Raw genomic sequence first — 26,757 nt, forward strand, 5'->3', positions numbered from 1 at the left:
TCAAGGCGAGGCAGTAAGGAACGAGAGTAGTGAATGGACCGTTTACAGTGACGGTTTCTAACAAAAACTGCTCTCATACTCTCTAAGACTATAAGAAAAACAGAAGACAAGAACAAAAGTATGGACCTTCTCACACATATAAGTTGACTTCTAAAATGGTTCATTATAAGTGTATATGATTGTAAAGATGTAATTTCTGATATATTTTATAGTGTTATTTTAAAATAAAGCAAACCACTTAAAATTGCATCAATGAAATAGAAATACTATACCACGGATCTTTAATGTACCTATAAATTAAACTTTAACGTTACTTTCCCCAAGTCCTCGCAAAGTTTCCTAAGAATGCATTTCTATTCTTGAGTCCCACTATACTACTCTGTAACAACTATATATACTTTCCTCTGAAGTGAGTTAATATTAGGGTCATTAGTTAACAATTAAGACATCGGAAATATTGCTAATTGTTTCTTTGACTCATTCTGTTGAACCATTATGAAAAATAATTCATGGGTGAATTCTGAAGTTCCTTGAGAAAATAACTTTCACTGTTTCCATTGTTCCCTAAGATTTTTAAAGCCTAAAGCAGGAGGTGGGGGTGCAGCCCAGCAGGAGAGTACATGCCTGGCATGTATTCTGTCCCCAGAACCCTGGCAACTCTATCCACTGGGGAAAATAGCTAGGGTTGTAAGGAGGATGCTCTAGAATCTAGCCTGGTATTTAAGGCTATAAAGAAGCAATAACAGTTCAAGGCTGGCTTTCAACTCAGCAGACTGCAAGCCTTGAGCTGACGCACCAGGGAGAGCGGGGTGGAAGCTTCGTCTTCTTCTTTAAAAAGATGATTCTGAAAAGGGAAAGTCTCCCTTTACATATCATCTTCAATCCGACTTGACACTTCAGTCTCTTCTGAATAAGCATTAGCTATTTTCAAAAGCAGCTTTAACAAGCTATCTGTGAGATGGACTTCTCATACATGGACACCAGTGTATCTAATACTGCCTTAAGTTAAGCTTAGTTCGGCCTGGAGAGATAGCTAATCTGCTACTCTTCCAGAAAACTTGGGTTTAGTTCCCAGCACCAACATGGTGGCTAACAACCATTTGTAACTCCAGTTCCAGAGGATCTGACACCCTCATCTGGCCACACTGTCTTCCTCTGCCCTCCACAGGCATATAGTGTACAAACTTATATTCAGGTACAACATGCCCCCCCCACACACAAAAAAAATCTTTAAAAATCAGTATGGTGGTGGTGATGATGGTGCATGCTTTTAATTAACCCCAGGACTCAAAAAGCAGAAATAGGCTATCTCTAGGTTCCAGGCCAGCCTGGTCTACAGAGTGAGTTCTAAGGCATTTAAGGACTACACAGAGAAATCCTGTCTCAAAAATCGAAAGACAAAACCAAAAAACTCCACCCAACACACACATACACATTCAGTTCCAAAAATAGTTTGATTATTTTCCTGAAATACCATCTAAAGAGGTGAAAAAAAAAACCTAAAAGACAACATTGCACTCTCTCAGTAACCTGTATTAGAAATGGCAAGTTTGGAATCCAGTCACTCCATGTATTCATTCTCAGGAACCAGACACCCCCTTTCTCTACAGGTTAGGGGCCTCATATGCTGCTTCAGTCTGAGTTCCAGCTACACTTTCATAGAAATTTCTGACTGTGACATTGGCTTAGCAATCCAGACTTTCCAGTAAATGCATTTTGCAGAAACATGATTATATTAGTTACTCTGAAACAACAATGAAATTCTCCAAGGAACTTTATAGGTTCTAAAGCCAATCATGACATTGCATCCTAATAAACTGCAGAGATCACTGCGAACACAAGACTGTCAGCCAGGGGCCACTCCTCACAGCATCTGCTTGGCCCGTTTGGTAATAATAAAATGTGGGCTAAATTAAGATTGTCATTAACACTCGTCTCTTGTCATGCTTACTTTCCCAGAAATGAGCTCAAGACCAACAGGAGTCCCTTCTGGAGTTTCTCTGATCAGAAATGAAGGCTACCATCTTCAATTTAAGGTTATAAAACCTAGGCCTCTTACTAATCAAGCCAAGCTAACCTGACTGCTTGTAAAGTGAGATAGTAGCATATGCACATAGTACCGAACGACATTACCATCAGCTGTATCCAATCTGTTCAAGGAGGCTTCAAACAAACACAGACACTGCCGTTAACATCTCCATCTAGTTATTATTAATAATCAGAAAGACTGAAGCCTTAAGCAACAGTTCAAATGACATCAAGACTCCAGTATGGGGACAGACATAAGAAAGGGTGAAGTTGCTGTGTGGCTGCCAATAGTCGGATCACCCAAGCCAGGCGGTGGTGGTGCACACCTTTAATCCTAGGACTCAGGAGGCAGAGGCAGGTGGATCTCTGAGTTCAAGGCCAGCCTGGTCTACAGAGTTCCAGGACACCGGAACTATAACAGAGAAACCCGGTCTTAAAGACAAACAAACAAACAAACAAAAAAAAAAAAAAAAAAGCCTCAACCAACCGACAAAAAACAACCAAACAAACAATACAAAAATCAACAACAAAAACAAGGTAAAGGAAAAGATGTACTCTCTTTTCTTTTATCTGTGAGAACTTGCCTTTTTCAAATTGATAGGAAATGAAGTTTAGTAACAAAAAAGTGAAATATAAAGATTGTAGAAGGAAGTTTTTGCTATTTGGGGCATTTGTCTTGACACACATATTACACACACACACACACACACACACACACACACTACCAATAAAAGTCCATCTTTCAGGCTTGGAAATGTTATATGCTACCATTTTATATTCTTGATAGGGTAAATTCTTTTGTAACTAACATTATTACTTGGCATTGAGAGGTCAGGATTCCATATTGCTAGGCTAACCCCTAAACACCTAGAGAGAAAACTAGCCAGCTGGATCACACTCTGTTTCATGTGGACTGTTTCTAATGATAGCACACTATATAAATAAGTTAAAGGCTCCGATAAAACAAAGCAATCAGATTTCGATCTTCAGAATAAGAACATAGTAAAATACTGCTCTCTGAGACACAGCTGAGAGAGACGCTTAAAACTATACATTTGGCTGTGCAGGGTGGTGCACTATGAAGGCAGAGGCAAGTGGATCACTTTGAGTTCAAGGCCAGCCTGGTCTACACATGGAGTTCCGTGCTAGCCAAGAATACAAGAAAACCCTGTCTCAGAAAAAAAAAAAAAAAAAGAAAGAAAGAAAGAAAGAAAATTAAAACAAAACACTTTAAAACATAACTTAAAATCCACATATTCAAAACCTAAGCCTCAGGCATCCAAGTTTCTCAGATTCTATTTGGTTAGATAGAAATCTAACCAAATGCTTTTGCAAGATACAACCAAGTCAAAGCTGCTAAGCAGTTTTTGAAGAAAAAAAGAAAAACATTTTTCAAACCAGCCTGAGGCAAAGTTCAGAAGCAAATGGTCCTTCTGACTGGAGTAAGGACCTTGTGTCATCACATGCTGAGTCACAAGGGCCAACACATTACTTAAGTCCCATGAAAGGCCAAGGGGACTAAGGACCTACTTAAGAAAGCAGGCCAATTGTTTTCCCAATACTCTTAAAATTTGTGAAGAATACTTTTGTGTTTATAGGCACGCAGCTCCCCAAAATGAAAATACTCAATCCTACGAAAATCTCACTCCTTCAGTGTTTATGGTGAAGATGAACATGCTGATGTCCAATTGGTAAAAAACTGGAAATTTTACTTTTGGATGGAGACTCCCTACACTGGGAATGGATAACCAAGAAAGTTATATAGATAGCATTTACAACCATTTTTTTTTTTCAACTCTGTAAACAGTTGGTCAAAAAGAATTGGTATAAGGCTGGCCCAAGAAATCTCTCCCCAAACAGAAATCCTGTCTCAAAAAAACAAACAACCCTGTCTCAGGAAAAAAAAGAAAAGAAAGAAAGAAAGAGAGAGAGAGAGGGAGGGAGGGAGGGAGGGAGGGAGGAAGGAAGGAAGGAAGGAAGGAAGGAAGGGAAAAAAGAAAGGAAAAATGAAAACTGTCATCTTGTAAATGAGGTCCTGGGATGGGTGTGCGGGACTTCTCAGATCAGAAAACAGACCACACGAAAATCTCTATGGGTCAGCATTATATAGACTGATCATAGTGGCTTTTGATCAGTCTATATAATGTTCCTATGGATAATGTTGGTTAGTATTTTGTAGGCAGGCTTTACAGAAACCGTGCAACTTTTAGCTTTAAGAAAAGATTTTTTTTTCCCCATACAAGGTATCTGTCTTGTATCCTGAGACACTACATAATCCAGGCTGGCCTGAAACTCCCATTTTTTGGCTTCCACCACCCAAGTGGTGAGATTACAGGTGTGTACCACCACAATGGTCAAGAAAACATGAATTTTGGGTGTGGGAAAAAAAAAAAGAGCAATGGTTAGCTTTTGTTGGTAAAATTATTTCTCAGAGGAGCATGATAAGGAAGTATTCAAGAAAATTCTCCAAATACTTTTGATTTCTTTGGTATTTTGGTCTTTCATTCTTAGTATTAACTAGTCACATTATTTAATAAGGGTAGACTCTGGAGTCTGATCTTGCAAGTAATTGCACATAGAATGCCACTGCTTTGGTTTGTTATATTAATGTATCACATGTACAACTGATACTTTTGTATTTATAAAATAAATGTACAGAACTGAGTTTTTTAAAAAGGTATTGGGTAATATTTTAAAATGTGATTCAAAGAGCAAACAAATGGCTAAATCTACTGAGTTATTCCTGTCTGGTGTCTAAAATAATCCTGCTTTAAGGTCTAGCTACCACATCCATAAATTAAAAGCTGATATTTTAGAAACCCTAAATAGTAAGCTTGAGCTCAGGAACACTCATCCCTCAGACCTCCCCAGAGACATGAATAATGGTAGCTTTCCGAATAACCATTCTACACTCCTTAAACAAACTTCGGGCCAAGGACAGGGGCCAGACAGGGCTCACAGATAAGTCTCTGGAATCCCAACTCAGAGCACAGCCCTTACGCTCAAACAGGAAAGGGTAAAGGAGCCAGTTTCCCGACCTGTGCACCAGGTCAAGCAATCACAATTAAGCTAAGTTCAAACTGACACACGTTATTGAAAACATACCTGGCTCTAACATCAAAGCACAAGCACTTGGCCCAGAAAGTGCAGCAGAGCCCACCTGCTCCACTTCTAGTAGCTGCCCTGGGAAGGGCTGTGCCTCTCCACTCTATACAATGCCATGAGGCCAGATCCTGCAGAGGATTAGTGGGCATACAAAGAGGGCCGAGGAAACACAATTTCTTTGGCTCAGAGACTTAGAGGGGTTATTTTGTATTTTCATTTTTTTTTTATACTTTGCAAATGTTCACAGTTTGCAAATGGCTCATCGGAAGGTAGGACCCAAACCCTTGGCTTAGCAATAGCTCAGACTGACTTTTCCTGGACTATTCTTGTTCCCACTTTCCTAAGCAACATTCACACACTTATCTTTAATTCCTACAGATTTCCAGCATCCTCTTCATCCTTGGCTCTTCACCAGGAACGTACAATCTCACGGCCTCCACACCAACTTTAGCTACCTATCTGCCCTTACCCCTATGCATTCTGGAATCTAAGCATCTCAAACTCAGACTCTTGTCTTTACTCACTGCCTTACCCCACCACCACCCAAAACACTGTCTTGCAAACAAGTACATAGTACATATTTAAATCAGGTGAACAGCCTTGCTCAACCTTTTGCACCAAAGCTTGAGCTACAGTCCTGACAACTACTCCAGTCCTCCTCTGGTCAATGTTGGATTCTTCACCCACCATACCTGTAGCTTATTCAACTAATCAAGCTGATGGTTCTCTGTGCTCGTCTTACTTGAACAGCACCTGAGCGAGATGCTGACGCCCTTCTCAGAACATTTTTATTTAGAAATAAATAGTGAACCACTTTTTGGGTTATCTGAGGGGTGAGAAGGCACTTCCACCGCTTCCTATTTCAAATGTCAGAATAGCTCCCAGTCAACGCCTTCCTCTTCTGAAATAACTTGGCCTTGGCAGCTCCTCTCATTGTGGATCCCTGGACAACAGCATCAGCACCAGCAAGCCTTGATCACAATGCACTCTCAGCCCCTACAAGCAATCTACTGATCAGACTCTGCACTGTAGCAAGTGGAGATGATGCAAACACTTGAGAAACACTAACTCAACCACACTGAGTCTCCAAATGCTTACCCCACCTCTTCCCATAGCCTGTCAAACCCAGGACTCCACATTGGGTTGCCCTAGAAACTTGTGACTCATTTCAAACCTCTCTCTTCCAGAACCACTTGGTTCCCATCCCAAATATGGGGAGACTCCGTCCTCACCCTCAGACCAAAGATCTAAGAGTTACCCTTGTTATCACATTGCTTTCCAATCCCTAGGTCAAATCAAATTAACTATACCTTTTAAAACAAAAATCTCAGTGGTTAACAATATTTCCTGTTCTTCCAGAGGACCTGACTTCAGTTCCCAGCACTCATGAGGCAGCTCAGTTTATAATCCAGCTCTGAGGACTGGATGTCCTTTAGCTTTTCTGAGCACTGCACACACTTGGGGCATAAACACACCTTTTGGCTTTAAAATAATCTTTAAAACATTGTTTAAAATAGAGACACACCATCAGACAGCCTTTCCACAGCTCACCTCACAAACCTAAACTGCTATTTGGGAGGCAAATACTTCTGAGTTTTCTAACTCCCCACCCCCACTTCAGTAGGGGTCCTACAGAGTCTATTCACAAAGGCTAAACAATACAAATCAGACTATGACTCAAAGTCTTTCAGTGCCTTCCCAACCTGTCCGCCATGATTTCCAAAGCCTTTATAGCTTCCAAGTATAGCCCCCATACACTGTTGTGAGATCTGACTACTTCCTTAGAGGTCTTTCCTAACTCCCTGCATTTGATACATAATCACCCCCTCATTTTCCATGTTTATTTCACTGTGCTTTATTTAACCCCGGAAACAGTTACTTAATGTTCAATACATCTGACTTTTCTGCTAGAATGTGTGGTCCTCAAGAGGGAATTTTTCTTTGCCTATCTCAACAGGGTAGAGCAGTCCCTGGCGCAGAGGTACCACCAACTATGAATGGTGGTAGCTTTAGAGCCACAAATGTCTGACGCTGACAATCTCCCCAAAGTTTTCGATAGGCTGAAGATTTCTAAATAGGGCAGTGGTTTCAAAACTTTTCTATACATTAAAATGGGGACGTTTACAAAAGCCTAGTGCTTACGTCACATTCCAAATGAATTCTATCTCAATTGCTGGGGTTGAGGTCCACATGCCAATGCTTTCAAACTAAGGTAATTCCAATATGAGATAAGTTTGGGGAATTCATACTCTGTCACTGTTAAGTTCTCTCTAGTCAGACTTCCACGCTTCAGAGAGCTCTGCCCCTATGGACTGCATTATTAATGGCATCAGTTGAACAGTGATGTTCAAGAGGGAAACGGGTTTCTTTACAACTCAACCAAGTTATAGTAAAAAAATAAATACCATACTACCTAATATTTCTTACTTAAGAAGAAAGATAATCAACTGGCCATAGTCAGCAAGCAAAATACCCTGGGATGGAAATAAAATAATGTTCATTTACCCACCTCTAAGCTCATCCTTAAAACTGTTGTCATACCTCAGGTTGGAGGACATTAATGAAAGAGAAAAGCAAGCCATTTCATTGCTAAAATCTTTCACCACAGTACAACACTGAAATGTCAAAAGACCCTTGGGGATGGTTAGGCCAACTCAGTTTCCAGGCCAATGACCTGACATTCAGGTGAGGTGAAATGACAGGGCCTAGGTCACACAGGGAGCTTGGAGAGCTTGTTGTTTTTTCCCCAAACAAGTAGACAGGATTTGTCACATATTAATCAAAAAGAACCAAGATTATCAGATTAGAAAGAAATGATGAATAGAACAGATGCTGCATGTAAGTTTAAAGGACTAGTCCATCTGCTGCCCTCCATAACCAAAAACTGCTAACACATGGTCACAGATCCACCAAGATGCTTAACCTTAAAATATCGAAGTCTTGGAAAATTCAATTTACAAATACATTATTAATCATATTGTTATAGTGAAATTAGTTCAATAAACATGAAAACATCAAACAGCACCAATACCAGAAGGTTAAGGTAAATATACTATTATTTAAAAATAATGTATAATTACTCATTTGGACAGAAATAAACTCTAGCCCCCAGGGGAAAAAAAAACTATTTAAAATAACTGTTTGACAGAAAAGGCAATATTTAAAGACTAATATATGCCCTTTCCCCACTGACAGGTCAGTGGCTAAACATCCCAGCAGTGGGTCATATGGAAAATATTAAGACACACCTTTAAATTCTTCAACCTTGAACCATGATGCTAAATATTCCAAATCTTGCCAGTATGAGGCAGTGGCAGCGTTTTTGGTATTTCTAACTAGTCTTATGTGTCCTGATCAAAACAAAACAAGTCCCTTATTAAGCACTAGATGAGGTGTGTCTGTTCTGAAGAAGCAGGGGCTTTTACAGACATTACAATTGACAGGTATCAAAAGCTACCAAGGAAATACAGCAGCAAATACTCCAGTAAGAGCAGGTTAGTCCACATGGGACCATGGATTACTCTTCTCTCTAGTTTCTGGAATTTCTGGGAAACTAGAGATTGAACAAGTGTCTGTATACATGGAAGCAGTAAGAATCTCTAAACAGGATAGTGTTCATGTTTGAAATTACCAGGATAATTTGACATAGAAATTTAACAATACATAAAATTCTTAAGCACACAGAACTAGAATAAAATGTTAGCAAAACTTTTTGGGTTTACCCCCAAAGAGCATGGGAGTTCGAGGTGGGGTGGAATGGGCGTGGCTTGGGCAGCTGCTTGCAGTTCGTTCATATTCTCTGCCTGCTCCTTTCATCGGGTCCTTACAATTACAAGACTACCTGGCTGGAAATATTTGGTAATTCAGTGCAGAAAATTAAGGTCACAGACAAAGTACAACATCTTTTAATACACCACCAATACTAATGATTAAAAATTATTGCATAGTCTTATGCATTTACCCTAAAACATTTTCTGAAAGTAAACCAATTCTATAAAAGACAAAGAACCCTTTAAAACATGGATGGCCTTCACTACCTCGCTCTTCTCTCCTTTTTTGTCTTTTCGGTACTTTTGTCCATGGTTTTCTCATTGTCTCCCCTGCACTTTGGGCAATACCATTTCCCCTTTGGTTTATAGGTGAGTGAAACGCATGAAAAGTGAAACCATTCAATGGGACACTGTTCATTGTCACAGCCTATCATCTCCCCGTAAGACACTTGGTTACATAAGCAGTAGGTGGGCTCGTTGGGATCTATGGCGAACTCGACAGGTGACGCCTCCCTCTCCTGCTTGGCCTTGGAGCGCTTCTTCTTCTTAGCGGACTTGGATTTCTTTTCTTTCGGCGGCTGATCATCGCAGTCGTCAATCCCGTTAGTCATGTGACATAAGTCACGGCTCTCACTGGTCCGCTGTCTTCGAGGTCTTCTAGAAGATCTTTCGGGTTGACTAGAATCCATCTTCGATTTGTCTGAGGCCCGCTCACTTTCAGCAGGATCTTGGAAACACTGTGAATGCAGCTCCATTTGTCTTGCTCGGTTTTCCACCAACTCGAGCATCTGTGTGACAATCTGAATTTTCTCATCTCCCAATTCTTGGCTATTGATTAACGCTCTCTGGAGATGCTGCTGTAGGCGTTTTTTCTGGTTTGAATCATCTTCTTTCTTATATTTTTCATAGACATCATCAATTTCCTTTAAAGTTTCTAAAAGAGTGAAAAAGAAGAATATTATGGCATATTAGCACATACATTATTTTCAAGTTAGAATTAAAGCCGGAAAGTACATTTATGTATACATTGAACACATTATTCTCATACAAATTCTCCATCACCCAATATGAAAGAATACTCAAGGGCAATGGCATAACAGGTAAAGGAGCTTACTACCAACCTGGCAATCTCAATTTGATCCTTGGGGCCAACATTGTAAAAGTACAGAACTGATCCTGCAAACTGTTCTCTGACCTCCATATATATGCCCATGTGCTCACACGCAAAATAAATAAAAATAATGTTTAAAAACTTTAAAGGTTGTTCTGGTTAAATTTTTGTCAACTTGACAGAAACTAGAGTTATTGAGGAAGAGAAACTCTAAATTGAGAAAATGTCTCAAAACCCTGGCAGGTAGTTCTGAGGTGCATAAGAAAGCAAGCTTCAAGAAGCAAGCCAGTAGTAGCATGGTTTATGTTCTAGTTCCTGCCTCCCAGATTCTGCCTTGAGGTCCTGCCCCTACTTTCCCCAGATCTAGACTATGACCTGAGTTGTAAGCTGAAATAAACTCCTTTCTCTCCAACAGAAACCCTAAGACAAAGCCAATTAGAAGTAACTAACAAGAACAACAGAAACCTTAGTATCATTCATCTGATTTTTAAAAAGTAAAGGGGAAACAGGGAAATGGCTTAGTCTCTAAAGAGATGCCACATAATCCTGAGGACCTAGGCTGATTCCCAGCACCCACATAAAAAGCGGTGTGGTTGTGTGCACCTGTAACCTCAGTGCTGGAGGATCCCAGGGGCTTGCTGCTCAGAGGCAGTCTAGCTTAAGTGAGAGATTTACCTCAAAAAAAAAAAAAAAAAAAAACAAAAAAAAAACAAAAAAAAAACCCAAAACAACAACAAAAAAAAAAACGAAGGTGGAGAGCAAGCACTCGAAGAAGACATAAGATATCAATCTTTTACCTTCACAGAACATACACATACACATGTAGCAAATCAAAAGTATTTCATAAGACTTGTATGACAAAAGTATTACATAAGACATGCTAATTTAGAATTTGCTGAGTTCCTTATTGTTGGATTTTTTATATGAACATCAAAACAACTATACACATAAAACCTGAGGTGGTTCTCAGAGGCAGCCGCAGATTGGTACCCATTTGTGTGTTTACAGAAATTACAGCTCAATCAGTGACTAGTTACATGACTTCAGAGAGTCACATTACCTTAATTTTCACATCCTACCTTTAGACACTCTTTAAAAAGGCAGATGTCAGCATTTCTTAGCTTCCTGACAACTTAGTTTTAAATGGCTCTTTTATTTTGGCATCACATGGGAAATTCTGAAAATCAAAACTATTTCCAGAGTAGATCTGCTGTTGCTGGCATCCAGTGACCAAGCCACTACAGAATTAAGTATCGTCAGCACTGGACCATTCTACCTTTGTATCTAACTCAGCAGTTGATTCAATGCTTGCTGAAGCTGCTGATGCAACTGTATTAAAAGTTGGACACTCTTAAATCAAGCAATGGCTGAGTCACCAGAATGTACAATTTCACAAGTCATCAAAGACCTCATTACGTTTAGTTTTATTCAGATCTGTTCTATTTCTTACTCAACTAGGATACAATGCTGTTACATGAAAGAGGTCTGTCTTTCTGGGGGTAAAAAAGTAAACAGTTGCTCTTAGATTACTGCTATAGTCTAGACTACTACAAAGAGGAGAACTGTTAACTAAGTACATAATGCTGGCTATCTGAAAGCAGGTAACAGTGAGTAATTAGAACGACATTTATGGACTCCCTTCTTCCTGGAAATTGCAGGTATTAACACTCGATGGACAATTTTGCCACAACAGCTGAGAGTACTGAGAGGACTCATGCCATAGCTTTACATTTTTTAACTCTCTCTCTCTCTGTCTCTCTGTCTCTCTCTCTGTGTGTATCTCTCTCTCTCTCTCTCTCTCTCTCTTTGTGTGTGTGTGTGTGTGTGTGTGTGTGTGTGTGTGTGTAAGCTCTCAGGCAATGTCATGTCATAGAGCTCCTTGTGGAAGCCAGAGGACAATTTATGGGAATCAGTTCTCTGCTTACACCATGTGAGTTCCAGGAACTGAACTCAGGTCGTCAGGCATGGCTGTAAATCCCTTTACCAAATGAGACATCTTGTTGGCCTGTGCATATCACATGTTTGGAAAAAAAAAATCCAAATATATCCTGTTTGCTCAAGTAGGCATATAAGTCCATTTCTTATAAGCCTAATTTTCCTATGGGAAAAATAAGGACATTAGCAATTTTCTTGTTAGATACAAAATAAAGATTGCAAAACCATAAACTTCATTTCAAACATTCTGTATCTCATAATCAAAGTTAAACACTCCTTGTGCCTTACTTGCACACTGACACTGAGATGAGATAAAAATTTATAAAGCTACTTTAACTATATAGTGAGAAAAAAACAAAAAGAAGTACTCAGCCTATATTATAGGATAGAGACGTTTCTTTTCATCTGGCTAGGACTAGTGGTACAAGCTATTAATCCCAGCTACTTGAGAAAGTAAGGCAGAAAGATCACAATTTCAACAGCTGTCTGGGCTACACAGTGGGTCCAAGGCCATCTTGGGTAACTTAGTAAGCTCCTGTATCAAAATAAAGAGGGTTTGGGAATAATTCTGTGGTAGATTGCTATTGCTTGCTACACATGTGTGAGACTCTAGGTTCAAAGTCCAGCACTTTAAAAAATGTCTCCAGAGCAAATCCATGAGAATGTAATTACTGCTATATGAGATGGGGGGAGAAGATCAAGACCGTCAGACTTTGAAGGGCCAAACATGTTCATCTGATCACGCAACACTTCCCATACACTGTGCAAAAGGCACTGGAAATCACATTCACATTTTAGCTCAAAGGTTGCTATTTCTCTAGGAAATTATGAAGGAAATGCTAAGAGACACTGAAGGCTTCTATGGCCATATCCTGCAATAAATATTTAAATCAATTGTTTTTCTTTGTTTCTCTACTTAATGGACTGTGTAATAATTTCTGAAAGGCACAGTAACATCAGACTCCCATACTAGAAAATACTGAAGAATTAGTGAAAATAAAATCTGAACCAAGAAAACAAAAATATATAAAAGTTTCTAACAAAAGTAAAACTGTGAAGTTGAGCTTAGTAACTATGTACCTACGCAGATGCTAGACCACTAGTTGTGCATTAATCTTGAAATTAATCCAAATCGTGATGGCACTGGTTTGCATTAATCTCTTAGTCTTGTAAGGTCTACTATTTATGTTACCTGAACAATTTATGACAATTATAGGTAACTAGTATCACGAATTTCCCTGTCAAAAATTATGCCACTACCAACCTAAAATAATGCGAGTTTTGTGCTTTTAAAGAATACAATTCAGTTTTGATATAAGGAAAACTACATATTTTGGCACAGAATTCTCAAGTTCATGTCTCATAGCTGTATGTTCCCCATGTCTGCAGAAAATAACACAACGCTCATTTTTTTTAAAGGGTGGGAAGAGGGTTACATTTGGAGGACCTTTACTTATCCTGTGTGAGTCCTAACTTCAATCCCTTGGGAATGAGAGGAGTCACACAATTTTCAAATGGTTATTTTTGAAGCACACAGCTTTGAAATAAAATATTCTCCACACAATTAACTGAGTACAGTACTCCATCTCTATACATTTTGTCTAAGAAAGTAAGTTTTTACCTCATACCTTTACTGACACACTATAATCTTATCAGAGACTCAGAAAATAAGTTTGTCGATTGAAATACCTAATGCTCTAACATGCTAAGTCTCCATGGGTGTATTACAGGATTAAGTTACAGGACTGGTGACGGTCTGGGAAAACAGAATGGTTCCAAGTTGTTTTTAAGGCTCTTATTAGGTCTACACCGTTTCCTGACTAGGGATTGCTAAAGGCTGAACATCCCCATTTAAATTTCTCCTGTCCTAGCAGGAGAAAGGTATGACAGTCCCTAAAGATAATTCCCTGTCCTAGTTTCTTTGATGACAAAAAAATAAAAAGAGGCAGCAGCTTTTCTCCTCATTTAAACTTGGTGGAAGAGGAACCCAAGGGTGCAAGGACGCCAGGTGGTTGCCCAGCCAACGAACCCACTTCCTCCAGAAGTCCGGAAGTGACACATAGCCCGGAACCTATGCTGAGCCAGGGTCAGAGACAGTCCCACGGCAGTGCCTGCGCCTTGATTCACTCACTGGGTAGGAGAGATTTGAAATATCACCACCCAACACTGACTCCGCCTAGGCCCATCTACTGTCCCGCCCAGCAGTCAGTTCAGTCCACCCAGGCCCCCACCGAGCAGCCCGCCGTGGCCGAGGACCGCGGGAGCGCGCGCCCCGCCCATACGACGTCACACCTGCAGGCCCCGCCCCTAAGCCGGGCCCTCCCCGCCACACACACACACACCCCTTCTCCGCCCGGCCCTGCGGGGGACCCCTCCCCCTTTAACCATTTGGCAGTGGCTGAGGAAGGGCTGAGGCACCGGGCGGCCCGGAACTTTCCCCGGGGCGAGAGGGAAGCACAGTCTGTCCCCGTCCCGCGCCACGCCGGGAGCCGGAGGGGGGGCCATCTCCCGAGTCCACCTTCGCCGTCCTCTCGCCCCCTCCCCCCATACGTTCCAATGCATCTGCTCGCAGAGGGAGGGAGCCCAGCGGGCAAGGGGTAAGCAGGCCCAGCACCCAGCCCAGCCCGCGCCCCGCTGCATACTCGCCAGCCCCGGGCAGGACAGTGTGCGGCACCCAGCCGGCAGGCACCGGAACAAATGCTCGCTTAAAATGGCTGATTCCCCGTCCGCGGCAGCTGCAGCCAGCCGCCAGAGCTGCAGCGGGGGCTGACGGGCGGTCCTGGGAAGTGCTAGTCCGCCGCAGCCGGGACAGGGAGGGCCGCCAGTGTGCTGTGCAGTACCCTCTCCCGGTCCCACACACCAGATCGCTCGGTGCACTTCGCGCACACTGCCACCCGAGAGAGGGAAAGTACCTTGGTATTTGTTGTCCAGCTCCCGCAGCACCGACACGTTCCTCTGCATGTCGTGGGGCAGCGACTCCACACACTCCAGGTAGTCCTGCACGTAGCAGGTGAGCAGCCGGCTCCGCTCTCCGGTCAGGAGCGCGGCCGACGAGTACAGCTGCTGCTGCTGCCCTAACATCCTGCCGCCGCTGCTGCTGCTCGCCGCCGCCGCCGCCGCCGCCTCCGCATCCAGCAGCCACACATGCAACAGCCACGACCGCCGCTCCTCCGCTCGGCAGCCCGGCGCCGCGGGGACACGGCAGCCGCTCGAGAGGGCACCGCCGAGTCCCCCGATCTCCACTCCCCCCAGAAGAAACCCTTACTCCCCGCCCCCGCGGTAACAAGCCCAGGGGCGGGGCGAGACCGGGGCTCCCTCCGGCCCCCTCCCTCGCTGGGAGAGAGCAGCGGGGTTCCCCGAGACCGACGGCGGCGGGCTCCCGGGCGGTGACACTGGCTGTCCCTCCTGGGACTCCCCGGACACTACCAGGGCTGCCCGGTCGCCCGGATCCCCGTGACAAGCCCCTCGCTTCCCTCTCGCCTCTCTATCAGCCCGGTGCCTGTCGGAGTCTCAGTGGATTTGCCCCCGCCCCTTGGCCAGCGGCCGCAACTGCGCCTGCGCAGCACTCACTCCTAATAAGGCTGGGGCCCCGCCCCTATCGCCCTACCGAAGAGTTCGCATTCTCCCGCCTTCCCTGCGCCACCCGGGCGATTGGTCTGTCAACTCTCGCCTGGGGCGGGGGGAGGGTGCGGAGGGCGGCCAAACGGCAGGCTGCGCCCCGCCCCCTCTTAAAGGGGCCGCATGGCTGAGCCTGCCCCTTCGCCTAAAGTCTGACTGTTGCCCCCGAGAGGCTGGGCGACCGCTTTCTCGTTTCTGTACCTTACAGAGATAGGAAGCGCCGGCTCGGCTCGCTCGGCCCCGAGTTACGGACCTTGCCTCCATCTGGCGGATCCAGTGCCTCCCTCGCGAGCCTCCAAGACAGCAGCGAGCGGCCCCTGGGCGCTGCTGGCCGAGTGAGGCCTGAGGGAACTAAGGCGACCCAGGGTGCAGCGGGCGCGGCTCCGGGCATGCGCGGCGGCTTCCCGCCGAGCGCCCCGCGGCCACGGTCGTGCTCCGGTCGCCGCCAGGCTCCCGGAGCACCAGGGCCGACCGCGGAGGTAGGCGGTGTGCCCTCTGCCCTCGGCTTTTAAATGCGGATTCCCGTCTTGCATGTGGCCCCCTCCCCCCCCCAGCGCCCGGGTGGCCCGCAGGGTCTGTTCCCCTCGCGCGCCTTAAGAGTTTGGTTTAGGGAGAAGGTGGTAAGACTGTACTCCTCCCCGGTCCCCGACCCCAAACCATCTTAAGGAAACTGTTTCCAGAATCCGATCGCTTAGGCATCACACACCAGCGAGGACTTGGCGTGGTCACGGAATGAGAAGATCACACAAACACACACAGACCGCACTGTATGTTCACTACACACACGCACGCGGCGCTGTGTTTTCACTTGGCTTCACCACTAACCATCAGGGGAGCAGTGCAGATGGCATTAGAAATCGGATAAGCCACCAAGTGTAGTGCTTGGTGTGTGAGCGGTTATCCGCCTTACTCCCCCAGTACCATCAGTGAAAGGCCAGGAGGAGGAGCTTACAACTGTAATTACGGATGGACTTCCGGAATGTATATAAATACTTGAGCTGTTTTGGCTCCTCCCCCACCCCCTAGAAACAGATATAAGTAAAAGTACTCGCCGAATTTTCGTGAAACGCTTGAGTAAACCCCATTGGGAGCAGCGTCTTGGCGTGAGAAAAGAGAAACGCCAGGGTGATAAGTTTAGGTGCCGGGAGCTGCAAGCGCTATACCTGTTGCACGGCCTGTTTGGAACACTTTCGAACAGCGGTGTATACTAAGCAGCTGTTGGCATGCCAAGGGAAATCTAGGTCCTGGTCTAAATGAAAATTTGGATTTCGTAAAACACAACGCGGAATTCGGCGTCCTTAGGACAATGGCCATATTGTAAAGCCTGGGAACTAATATGTTAATATCCTTTAACGCTGAGATTTTTGACCAGTGGAATATTAAGTCAACCCAGGCAAGCACACTATTGAATTTCTGAGAACGTGGGACGAATTATCTTGCTGCCATTCTTTAATGTTAAAGAGTCAGGTCTTGTTGAAAATAATCATTGTTGAGGTTATTGATTTGGGTTTTTTTTTTAACCTGAATTAATTTTTGTGTTTATTCCCAAACTTGGTTCAGCCAGCGCTAGCTAAATTCTTGCTAGCCGCTCTGTTTCTTATTGATTGGAGATAGGCACTGTGTGGGCCCCTGGATTTTATACAACCTGCTTACTGATCTGCAGGCAGACTGGATGTGTGGGAACTGAGGAAAGTCGGTGATGCAGACTTACCAAGAACAAAAACCGAGTTGGGAAGCAAGGAAGGATTTTTGGATAGCAAGGAAGCATTTTTGGGTACCTCTAATAATTCTGACAGACTGGAGGAGGAGAAAGAAATCCAGATTGTTGTATTTGCACTGGCACTGGTAGAAATCTTTATGAACTTCAAACATGATAATAGGTATGGATTATTGCAAGTGTACTTTTCTTGCTGCATTTATTCATGAAGGTTAATCTAATTCTGGCATCCTTCTAAAAGCAGCCTGTGTGGGGAAAATGTTACAGGAGCTCATCATCCTGAAGCAGCTGGTCTGATAGAAAGATGGAATGGCCTTTTGAAGACACAGTTATAGTGCCAATTATGTGGCAGCAGCATGGAGGGCTGGGGCAGAGTTCTTCAGAAGGCAGTATATGCTTTGAATCAGCATTCCATATATGGTACAGTTTCTCCCACAGCCAGGATCCATGGGTCCAGGAATCAAGGGATAGAAAGGGGAATTGTTCTACTCATTATCACCTCTAGTGACCCTCTAGGAAAATTTTTGCTTCCTGTTCCCAAAACCCTAGGTTCTGCTAGCCTAGAAGTTTTGGTTCCAGAGGGGGGCAGTGCTCCTACCAGGAGCCACAACAAACATTCCATTGAACTGGAAGCCCTTAAACCAACAGGCTAAAAAAGGACTAACAGTGTTAGGAGGGTGATAGATCCAGATTACCATGGGGAAATTGGACTGCCTCTCCATAGTGGAGGTAAGAAGGACTATGTCTGGATCGCAGGAGATTCCTTAGGGCGTTTCTTAGTACTACCATGTCTTGTGATTAAAGTCAGTGGGAAACTACAACAGCCTAATCCAAGCAGGATGACAAAGGATGGTGATCCATCAGGAGTGAAGGTATGGGTCACTCCTCCAGGAAAAGAGCCAAGACCTGCTGAGGTGCTTGCAGAGAGTAGAGGAAATCAGGATGGGTGGTAGAGGAAGGTAGTTACAAATACCAGCTAAGGCCACATGACCAGTTGCAGAAACAAGGATTATAAAGTAATATGAATGCTTCTGTTTTATTTTGTTAAGAATAATTTGTCTTTCTTCTAATTTCTTTAACATTGGTATTTAAATTGAGATACTAAATGAATGTCCCAAGGGACATTGCCCCATTGTAAATTTACAAATGCGTTTGCACGAGGAATAGTTAGATCATATTAGGCATATTCATGACCTTGTTATTGTTTCATGCGGACATAGATATTATTTGTGTCAAGTTGACAAGGGGTGGATTGTAGTGGCTATTCCTGGTTGTCAACTTGACAATATCTGGAATAAACTACAATCCAGAATTGGAAGGCTCACCTGTGATCCTGATCTTGAGGCTGAGAGATACAAGTTTCTGACCTGGATCTTGGCATGGAGATTTTGAGGCATAGTGGCTGTGAATCCCAGGAGATCAAGGCAAGGAGATCTCTGAGTTCAAGGTCATCTGGGACAAAGCAAACCCAGGCATGTGGTACACATCTTAAATTTGGGCCACACCTTCTGCTGGACATTGGAAGAAGGAAGACTCTATCTTCTTCACTTGCTTGCCTTGTTGGACTGAACAACTGCTAGACCCTTGGACTTTCATTTACAGCTGCTGCTGACCATTGTTGGAGAGACTGTAAGTCATCAACAAATTTCCTTACTATATAGAGACTACCCATAAGTTCTGCGACTCCAGAGAACCCTGACTAATATAGCCTCAGACTTAAGCTCTTTTTTTCTATCTTCCAAGTACTGGAAGTACAGGCATGTGCTACCATGATCAGCTGTGGGTTTGGTTTGTTTTTTTTGTTTTTTTGTTTTTTTGTGTGTGGAGGGTGGGGCTCTTTTGATTTTTCGAGACAGGGTTTCTCTGTGTAGCCCTTACTGTCCTGGAACTCACTCTGTAGACCAAGCTGGCCTCGAACTCAGAAATCTGTCTGCTTCTGCCTCCTAAGTGCTGCATGATCAGCTTAATAAATATATTTTAAGTTTTTTATGATGTAAACTTCCAAACACAAAAGTATACTTATATATACCATTTGCTCAGATCACCATTATCAACATGTGCCTATATTTAATGTATAACCCTTGTTATTTACCCCCTCAGTGGACTATTAAAATCTATGTGACTGAAGCTATAGAGATTGTTCAGTGACTAAAAGCACTTGCTCTATCAGAGGGCCTGGGTTCAATTCCCAGCATCCGCAATGCAGTTGACAACCATTCCTAACTCCAGTTCCAGGGGATCTGATTCCTGTAGGCACCAGGCATAGATCAGTGCACCTACATCCATGCAGTCAAACATTTATACACATAAAATTATCTAAACACTTTTTTATTTAAAAAAAAAAAAAAAAAAGGCAAAACTTCTACAAGGCCACTGAACAGCCAGCCAAAAGATCTCTGCTGGTGACACTGCTTCTTAAAACATTCATCGAAAAGGAGCGTCTATGCTACTTAGCAATTTAGGTCTCTTGTCTGGCCCTTCTTCAATTTCCTGCTCAAATTCCCCTCGTTCAAGTCTTGTCTAAATGATGTATGTGTGGAGAATTGTTTATTACGAGAATTTTGGTAATATATTATACCATGCTCATGGATATGTGTTTCCCAGCACCTACCTGGTGGCTCACAATTATCTATAACTCCAATTCCAGGGCATCAGTGCTCTCTACTGACCTCTGTTGCACCATGCACACACATAGAAGCAAGCACAACACTCACTTATACATGTATAAACATAAATCTTATGCGAAAATGCTTATCTATAAACAGATAAAACATACTAAGAGTTTAGACATACATTGCGATTACTGTAACCCATCATTTTTCATAACATAAGTTTTTATGTTTGTCCACCATCTCACTTAATCTTTTCACATTTGGATTAACAGAATCCAATCAAGTCTCAAACATTTCATTTGGTCAGTGAGGTTTTTCCTAAACCATTAAGAGTAGTTAATTCCCTCTTTAGTTTAATGAAACTGCAATGTTTATCTGATACTTGGATGGTTGAAAAGCACTGTTAAGAATATTGGGAGATTCAGAAAAATTATGGTAAATGAAATTTTTACATAAAGGAGCATCCAGCCTGGTGTGATGGCATACTACTTCAATCCTAGCACTCTAGACTCAGAAGAAGGCAAAGATTTTGTCAGTCTGGAGCTGGAGAGATGGCTCACCAGATAAGAGCACTGGCTGCTCTTCCAGAGGTCCTGAGTTCAATTCCCAGCAACCACATGGTGGCTCACAACCATCTGTAGTAGGATCTGATGCCCTTTTCTGGTATATCTGAAGACAGCTACAGTGTACTCATATACATAAAATAAGTACTTTTTTTAAAAAGAAAAAGAAACCACTTTAGTTAGTACAAAGTTAAGGAAATATCAGATTCTTTACCAAGAGTGTTATATGCAGCCTATCTACTTTGAGCTTGGGTTTTATAGTGGTACTGTTCAGCATTTAGGATCACTAACTACTAATAGTAAAAAAGTTACCCTAAAACATTTAAATTAAGGAACCAGAAATCACCAGGCAGTGATGGCGCACACCTTTGATCCCAGCACTTGGGAGGCAGAGGCAGGCAGATTTCTGAGTTTGAGGCCAGCCTGGTCTACAAAGTGAGTTCCAGGACAGCCAGGATTACACAGAGAAACCCTGTCTCGAAAAACCAAAAACAAAACAAAAAAAAAACAAGCAAACAAAAAAAAAAAAAAACCCCAAGAACCAGAAATCACTTGAACTATCATTGATAAGAAGCTCAGTATACTGGTCCCATAACTAATGTAAAAGGCAAACATTTTTGTCTCCTTGTTTATCACAGAGAGAAAAAAATAACACATATGTTATACTTTGCATAATGCTGACCAGAAAAACATTCATTTTCCCTAGATGGTTACCATAGTTACATGAGCCATTTATAACATCAAGAGGGAACTAGGTCACAGTATTGAAGGAGTTTGAATTATGCAATTATGTTTTCTAAAAGCAGGGGAAAGGTTTGAAATATAGAGAAAGAAGCTTTATGCTGTGTGTTCAAATTGAATTATTGAAATTATGGTCTAATTTTGTCTGTGAAACTTTAAAATGTTGTCCAAGATTAAATTATCGATAGAGTAGACACGTTCAACTTAGTAAGTAGATCCATAAAGGGGTTTTGCTTTTTTTTTTTTTTTAAATACCCGAACATTCTGTCCTTGTAGATAAACCCTTTTTCCTAGTAGGCTGTCTTTCCTGAGATGTTTTTGCAAGTAATCTGTGCACCAGCAACTGCCTGGAATCTGTGAGTATTCAGATGTGTGTGGGAAAGGAAGCTTTCACCTCCTTCCCTCCTTGAAGACCTGAGTAAAACTGGTACCATGCCTATGAGGTACCATCCTTCATTGTTAATGGAGATGCCACCCTGAAATGACACCTATGTGACACCTATGATTTGCTATATATAGATAACATCCAGTAGAAATGCTGTGGAGAGGAAATGCAGTGAAGGTCTTGTTTGGCTGGCTTGTTTGTTTGTTTGTTTGTTTGTTTTGAGATAGGTTGGTGTAGAACTCATAGAGATCTACCTGATTCTTCCCAAGTGCTGACGTTACATGTATATGACATCCACAGAGACGGACTGTATTTTTTTAAATATACTTTTATTAATTTTTTGAAAACTTCCTGTATCCATATAATGTATTTTGATCATATTCATACCCACTTATAATTCCATTTTCCCCTTCTCCTTCCTCCAAATCCATATAACCACTTCCTCTCTTCCAAACTCATGGCTACTTTTATCATAAATTGTTGCTACATACAACATGTACAAATATATTTCTAAATATATAAGTATAGCCTGCTCAGTCTGCAATATGTCTCTCCTATGTTTTCAGGTCAGACCATTCGATTCGATAAGCAACTGGTGTACTCTTCCTGGAGATTCTCTGTCTCACTCCCAGGTCACTCAGTTCTGTGGGTCTCTGTGTACGGGTGAGGCCTCTTGGGCTTTTCCCTGTCCAGCTTGGCTTGTCTGTCTGTTGGTGTCATACTTGCTTGGTTCATGTTTTAGGCAGTCTTCTTGGTGAGACTTGTGGGTGTACCATCTGATATTCCGAGGAGACACAATCTCATAGCAAACTCCTGATTGTCTAGACCCTGCAGTCCTCCTGCCTCCTCTTCTACAATGATCCCTAAGAAGGGGTGTCTGCATTCAACTCCATCCTTTCCTTAGTCAGGGATATATGTTTTGTTTTGTTGTGTTGTGGTTGGTTCTTTTTCTCATTACCAAGACCCTCAAGAGAAGATGTTTCTCTCCAGAGACCATGTCTGTGGCTTGTTTGGCGCTTAATAAGTAGAGATTGAAGAACAAGAAAGAAAGGCTTTGTCTTGCAGTTTCAGAGGGCTCTTCTCAATTTCATGGACACTGTGAAGATTTTTCATGTAAAAAGAAGTACAGGATCACTGGTTCTGCAACGGAAAGGAGTACAGATAAACAGGCAACCTCACGGAGAATCTGTCAGAGCTCACACCCTTCTCATGCAGCAATGCAGAAGAGTTTGAAGATCAGGATTATAAAATTGCCTACCTGAGCTAATGTCATGGCTCAGCAGGATGATGCAGTCAAAGCCCCAACAGGACCTGAGTTCCCTCCCTAGACCCCATAAGACGACAGACTGACTCCTGAGAACTGTCCGCTGACCTCTGCACCCTGGCCTCAGTAAGTGCACACCTGCACTCACATACAAAATAAATGAGTAATATTTTATAAGAAGTTGTGTACAGATGACAATGTTGGCAATGTGGGACAGAGAGCATTAACTTGCTCGGTGCCATACAGCAATACATAAATGAGGACACACCACACGGCACAAACGTGAAACAAAGGTAATCTGACTTTCTAGCTGAGAATCATCATTGGAAAGAAAAATACCCATAGGAAGAAAATTAAAGACTTGAGATTGTATGAGATTTTTTTTCTTTTCTGTAGAGTCGTGCAGCAAATTTAAGAGAATCATCTGGAGAGGAAAATTAGCACATTCTCTTCAAACTCTCACAAAATGGAAAGTACAGAAGTCACATATCCTTTAGACTGTTATTTCCAGCCCTAGCTGAAGTTTTCAGCCGTAGCTGAATTTTTCAGGTATAGCTGGATATTTGTCTTTTAAAAATGGACCTAATGCTATATTAGCCAGGTGCTCTCTGCTAAACTCTTTTGTCCCTTTTAAATTATTCTAACTGGGCTGGAGGCAGAGAGCATGCTCAATATAGCATGTGGGCCTTTCTCTCGTCCCTAAAAATGAGATTAGAATCAGTTATTGAACGCGGCTTCACTGGAGCTATTGCTACGTTAACTGCTTTTGGCATGATTAATTTAATCCAGCATGTTGGTAAGTAATGATTTATCTTTATTGGGAAATAGATTTTCTAAACTGCTTATCAAATTTATTTCCATAAATAGCATTTCCAACAATTTCCATACCTGAAAGTAGTATATGTTACTTATACAACATATGTAAGGAGTGTTCCTGGAAAGTTTTGGTTAAGCCTTATTTTGTTATATCAAGTGACTTATTAAATCCATGTGTACATGTGTGGGTGTTCTTGTGTAAATGCATGTGAATGTATGGAGATCAAAAGACAACCTAAGGTGTTGGTCCTTGCCTTTTACTTTGTTTGATACAGGACCTCTTATTCCTGGCTGTGTATGCCAGGCTAACTGACCGCAGGGCTTCTGGAAGATTCTCCTCTTCCTCTCATGTTACCCCAGAAGTTCTGAGATTATAGACATGTGCTATGAGTTTCAGAGACCCAAACATATGTCCTGATGCTTGCACAAACGCTTAACCCACTGAGTCTTCTTATCAAGTAGTTTTAAAGGTACTGATTCTATAAAAATAGATTTTATAAGACCACACTTGAGAATCGACTTTTGAAATAACGGTTTATTTTTAGTTATGTGTTATGTGTGTGTCTATATGTGGGTTATGTGCATATATGAGTGTAACACCTGCAGAGTACAGAAGAGGGTCTCAGATCCCCTGGAGCTGAAGTTATAGACACTTGTGAGTGACCCATTGTGGGTGCTGGGAACTGAACTCAGTCCCCTGCAAGATCAGTATATGCTGAACTGTCTCTCTAGCCTGAGAAACATGAGTCTCTTTGAAAAAAATCCTTTGTAAAATTTGGCTTTGTTAAAGCCAAATTATTACTTGCAAAACAAATCTCATTTTAGCCACAAACTAAGTTCCAGGTTGCTGAGCTCCATAGAGGATATATGGGCTTGTATTCATTCTTTGCAGTGGCCACCACTGATGGCGATCATTCTGCTGCATTCTGTTGCCTCCTGTACAGTGGTTTCTCCATTTAAGTAATGAGATCAACAGGAAATAATGCCTTCTGCTCCCACTAACGGCTTATACCAGAGCATTTTCCTGACACTAATGTATTCTGACTTTCAGTTTTAGTACAAATACTCAGGGACAAAAATCTACAATTGCATACAATGAGTGGCAAATTGTTCAGTTGAATCCACACTGTGTTTTAGCAGTCTGAGAGAGGCTTTATGTAATCTTTGACTCAGAGTAGTTCCCAACTTGTGGTTAAGAACTTTTTCAATATTTGTTGGATCTCATTTTGGTGTTTTAAGATAATACAGAAAAGGTTTATTATTTGTATGAGTCATACGTCTTTAAATTGATACTTAGATTGATGTTACATGTTAATGCTTTCAGTTAACTACCCACAATCTCGGAGGGGACCTAGGAAACAGAACTACCCACAAGAGAACTTTTTTCCTGAAGTCTTTCACTGAGCTCTTGTATTTATGGGAATGAAATTTAGCAATCGTACCTAATAAAGAAGATTATGAGGAAGGCAACTGGGAATGGAAACGGACTGGGAGATGATGCTTAGTGCTTAGTGATGTCATCAGAAGACACAAAGTAAGGAGGCACAGGAAACAACTTCTTTTTGTTTCATGACTCAGAACTCCAAGAAACTGAATTTCCCATAGGACATTGTTTTCAATTTGAAATAGAAATTAATTTATTTTCTAAAAAAATAAATACTGGTAAACACTGGTGAGGGTGTAGCTCAGGGCTGGAGTACTTGCCCTAGTATACCTAACATTCTAGATCCAGTCTTCAACACTGGGGGTGGGGGTGGGGTGGCTTAGTTAGGGCTGCTATTGCTATAGTAAACACCATGACCAAGAACAGCTTAGGAAGGAGAGGGTTTAACTGGCTTAATTGGCTCCAGCTTCCACATCACAGTTCATCACTGAAGGATATTGACCAGCACTCAAACAAGACAGGAACTGTTGTGAGACCACAGAGGAGTGCTCCTTACTGGTTCACTCCTCACGGCTTGCTCAGACTGCTCTTTTATAGAACCCAGGACCACCAGCGCAGGGATGGCACCACCTACACTGGACTGAGCCCCTCCCCATCAGTCACTAATCAAGGAAATGTCCTACAGGCTTGCCTACAGCAGGGGCTCTCCTCTCAAATGACTCTAGTTTGTGTCATGTTGCCCTTAAAGCTAGCCAGCATAGGAGAGGAGTGAGTAGTTACGCAGAAACAACAACCGATTTGGGTGGCTCTAATACTTCAGAATGTAAGAGGTGGTTTTCAGCATTGTGGAAAGACAGAAACCCCAACTCAGCTTCGTTCCTTGGAGAGAAGGGAGACGGAATGAAGGAGAGACTATCAGGTTAGATTAGGAGGAGAATGGGTTCAGCACACTCATAGGAAATAAGGTGTTGCTTTGGCAATTATAGTTAAGAGGGGAGAAAAGAAAAGAAAAAAGAAAAGAAGAGAAAAGAAAACTCAAGGCTTGAGTCAAAGGTAGTGGCAAAGGTAAAGAAAACAGAAAATCTAGGTACCCAAGCAGATTTGCAGGGAAAAGATCAAGAGATGAAATTATATAAACATGATGAGCCCTGTAGGTCTTACATTTGAGCTCTACCCACCTTGGGCATCCTCTTCCAAGTAGCTCACACAGCTCCCTGTATGCAACCTGTCTGGGAAGAAGACTCAGAGAAATTGGAACCTAGAACAAACATGTTGAGCTGGTAAGAGTGCTAGAGGAAGTGAGTTCAAGAGAAAGTGCTCCGAAGACTGCCTTCTGTGTGCCCAGACTTGATCAGCTTTATAGTATTCCCCTTAGTAAGCCAGGTAGTCAGTGACATGCAAGGCTGTGCAAAAGAGTTCACACAACAGGCTGGTTGTTTCCTCTTGACAGGTCTCCAGGAGAACCACTTTTGACTTTCAGCCAGCCCCTGGGGATAGGGGTTGGGGGTGAGCGTGTAAGTCCCCCACAAAGGGAGGACCTCACCCAAGCCTCAGGAATTCAAGGCTACCCATTAACTCACAAGACACCGAACTTGATGCAATCAGCAAGAGGTATATTTCAATCAACATGTTGAGGTCAAGACTCATAGCCCACACAGGGGCAGTGGGGTTTGACCCCGGGGCTTTGGAGACAGAGGAAATTTAAAGC

General features: G+C 42.5%; 1 protein-coding gene and 2 long non-coding RNA genes across 3 annotated transcripts in view; 1 reads left to right on the forward strand and 2 right to left on the reverse strand.

The window, feature by feature from the left end:
- Positions 1-15,900, reverse strand: part of LOC143434693 (uncharacterized) — a 57,558-nt gene extending 41,658 nt beyond the window's left edge. Inside the window, exon 1 of the long non-coding RNA XR_013104400.1 lies at positions 15,769-15,900. This is a non-coding gene — a long non-coding RNA (uncharacterized LOC143434693). The remainder of the gene's footprint in view (positions 1-15,768) is intronic.
- Positions 9,023-15,774, reverse strand: Ing2 (inhibitor of growth family member 2). The gene is made up of 2 exons (XM_034520786.2): positions 14,862-15,774; positions 9,023-9,837 (listed from the first exon to the last, which is right to left on the reverse strand). Exons 1-2 carry the CDS (start codon positions 15,028-15,030, stop codon positions 9,167-9,169), a joined length of 840 nt encoding a protein of 279 aa, XP_034376677.1. The 5' UTR covers positions 15,031-15,774; the 3' UTR covers positions 9,023-9,166.
- Positions 15,901-18,782: 2,882 nt separating the features above from the next.
- Positions 18,783-23,848, forward strand: LOC143434694 (uncharacterized). Its single transcript, XR_013104401.1, has 2 exons — positions 18,783-18,913; positions 22,152-23,848. It is a non-coding gene; the product is annotated as an uncharacterized LOC143434694 (long non-coding RNA).
- Positions 23,849-26,757: the final 2,909 nt, after the last annotated feature.

The sequence above is a fragment of the Arvicanthis niloticus genome, chromosome 16, assembly GCF_011762505.2.
Source record: "Arvicanthis niloticus isolate mArvNil1 chromosome 16, mArvNil1.pat.X, whole genome shotgun sequence".
Classification (NCBI taxonomy): domain Eukaryota; kingdom Metazoa; phylum Chordata; class Mammalia; order Rodentia; family Muridae; genus Arvicanthis; species Arvicanthis niloticus.

Bases quoted from the DNA above. Each gene is read 5' to 3' on its own strand.
- Ing2 (XM_034520786.2), bottom strand. From the start codon at position 15,030: ATGTTAGGGCAGCAGCAGCAGCTGTACTCGTCGGCCGCGCTCCTGACC. The intron at 9,838-14,861 runs GTACTTTCCCTC...TCACTCTTTTAG, and splicing joins GCTGGACAACAAATACCAAG to AAACTTTAAAGGAAATTGAT.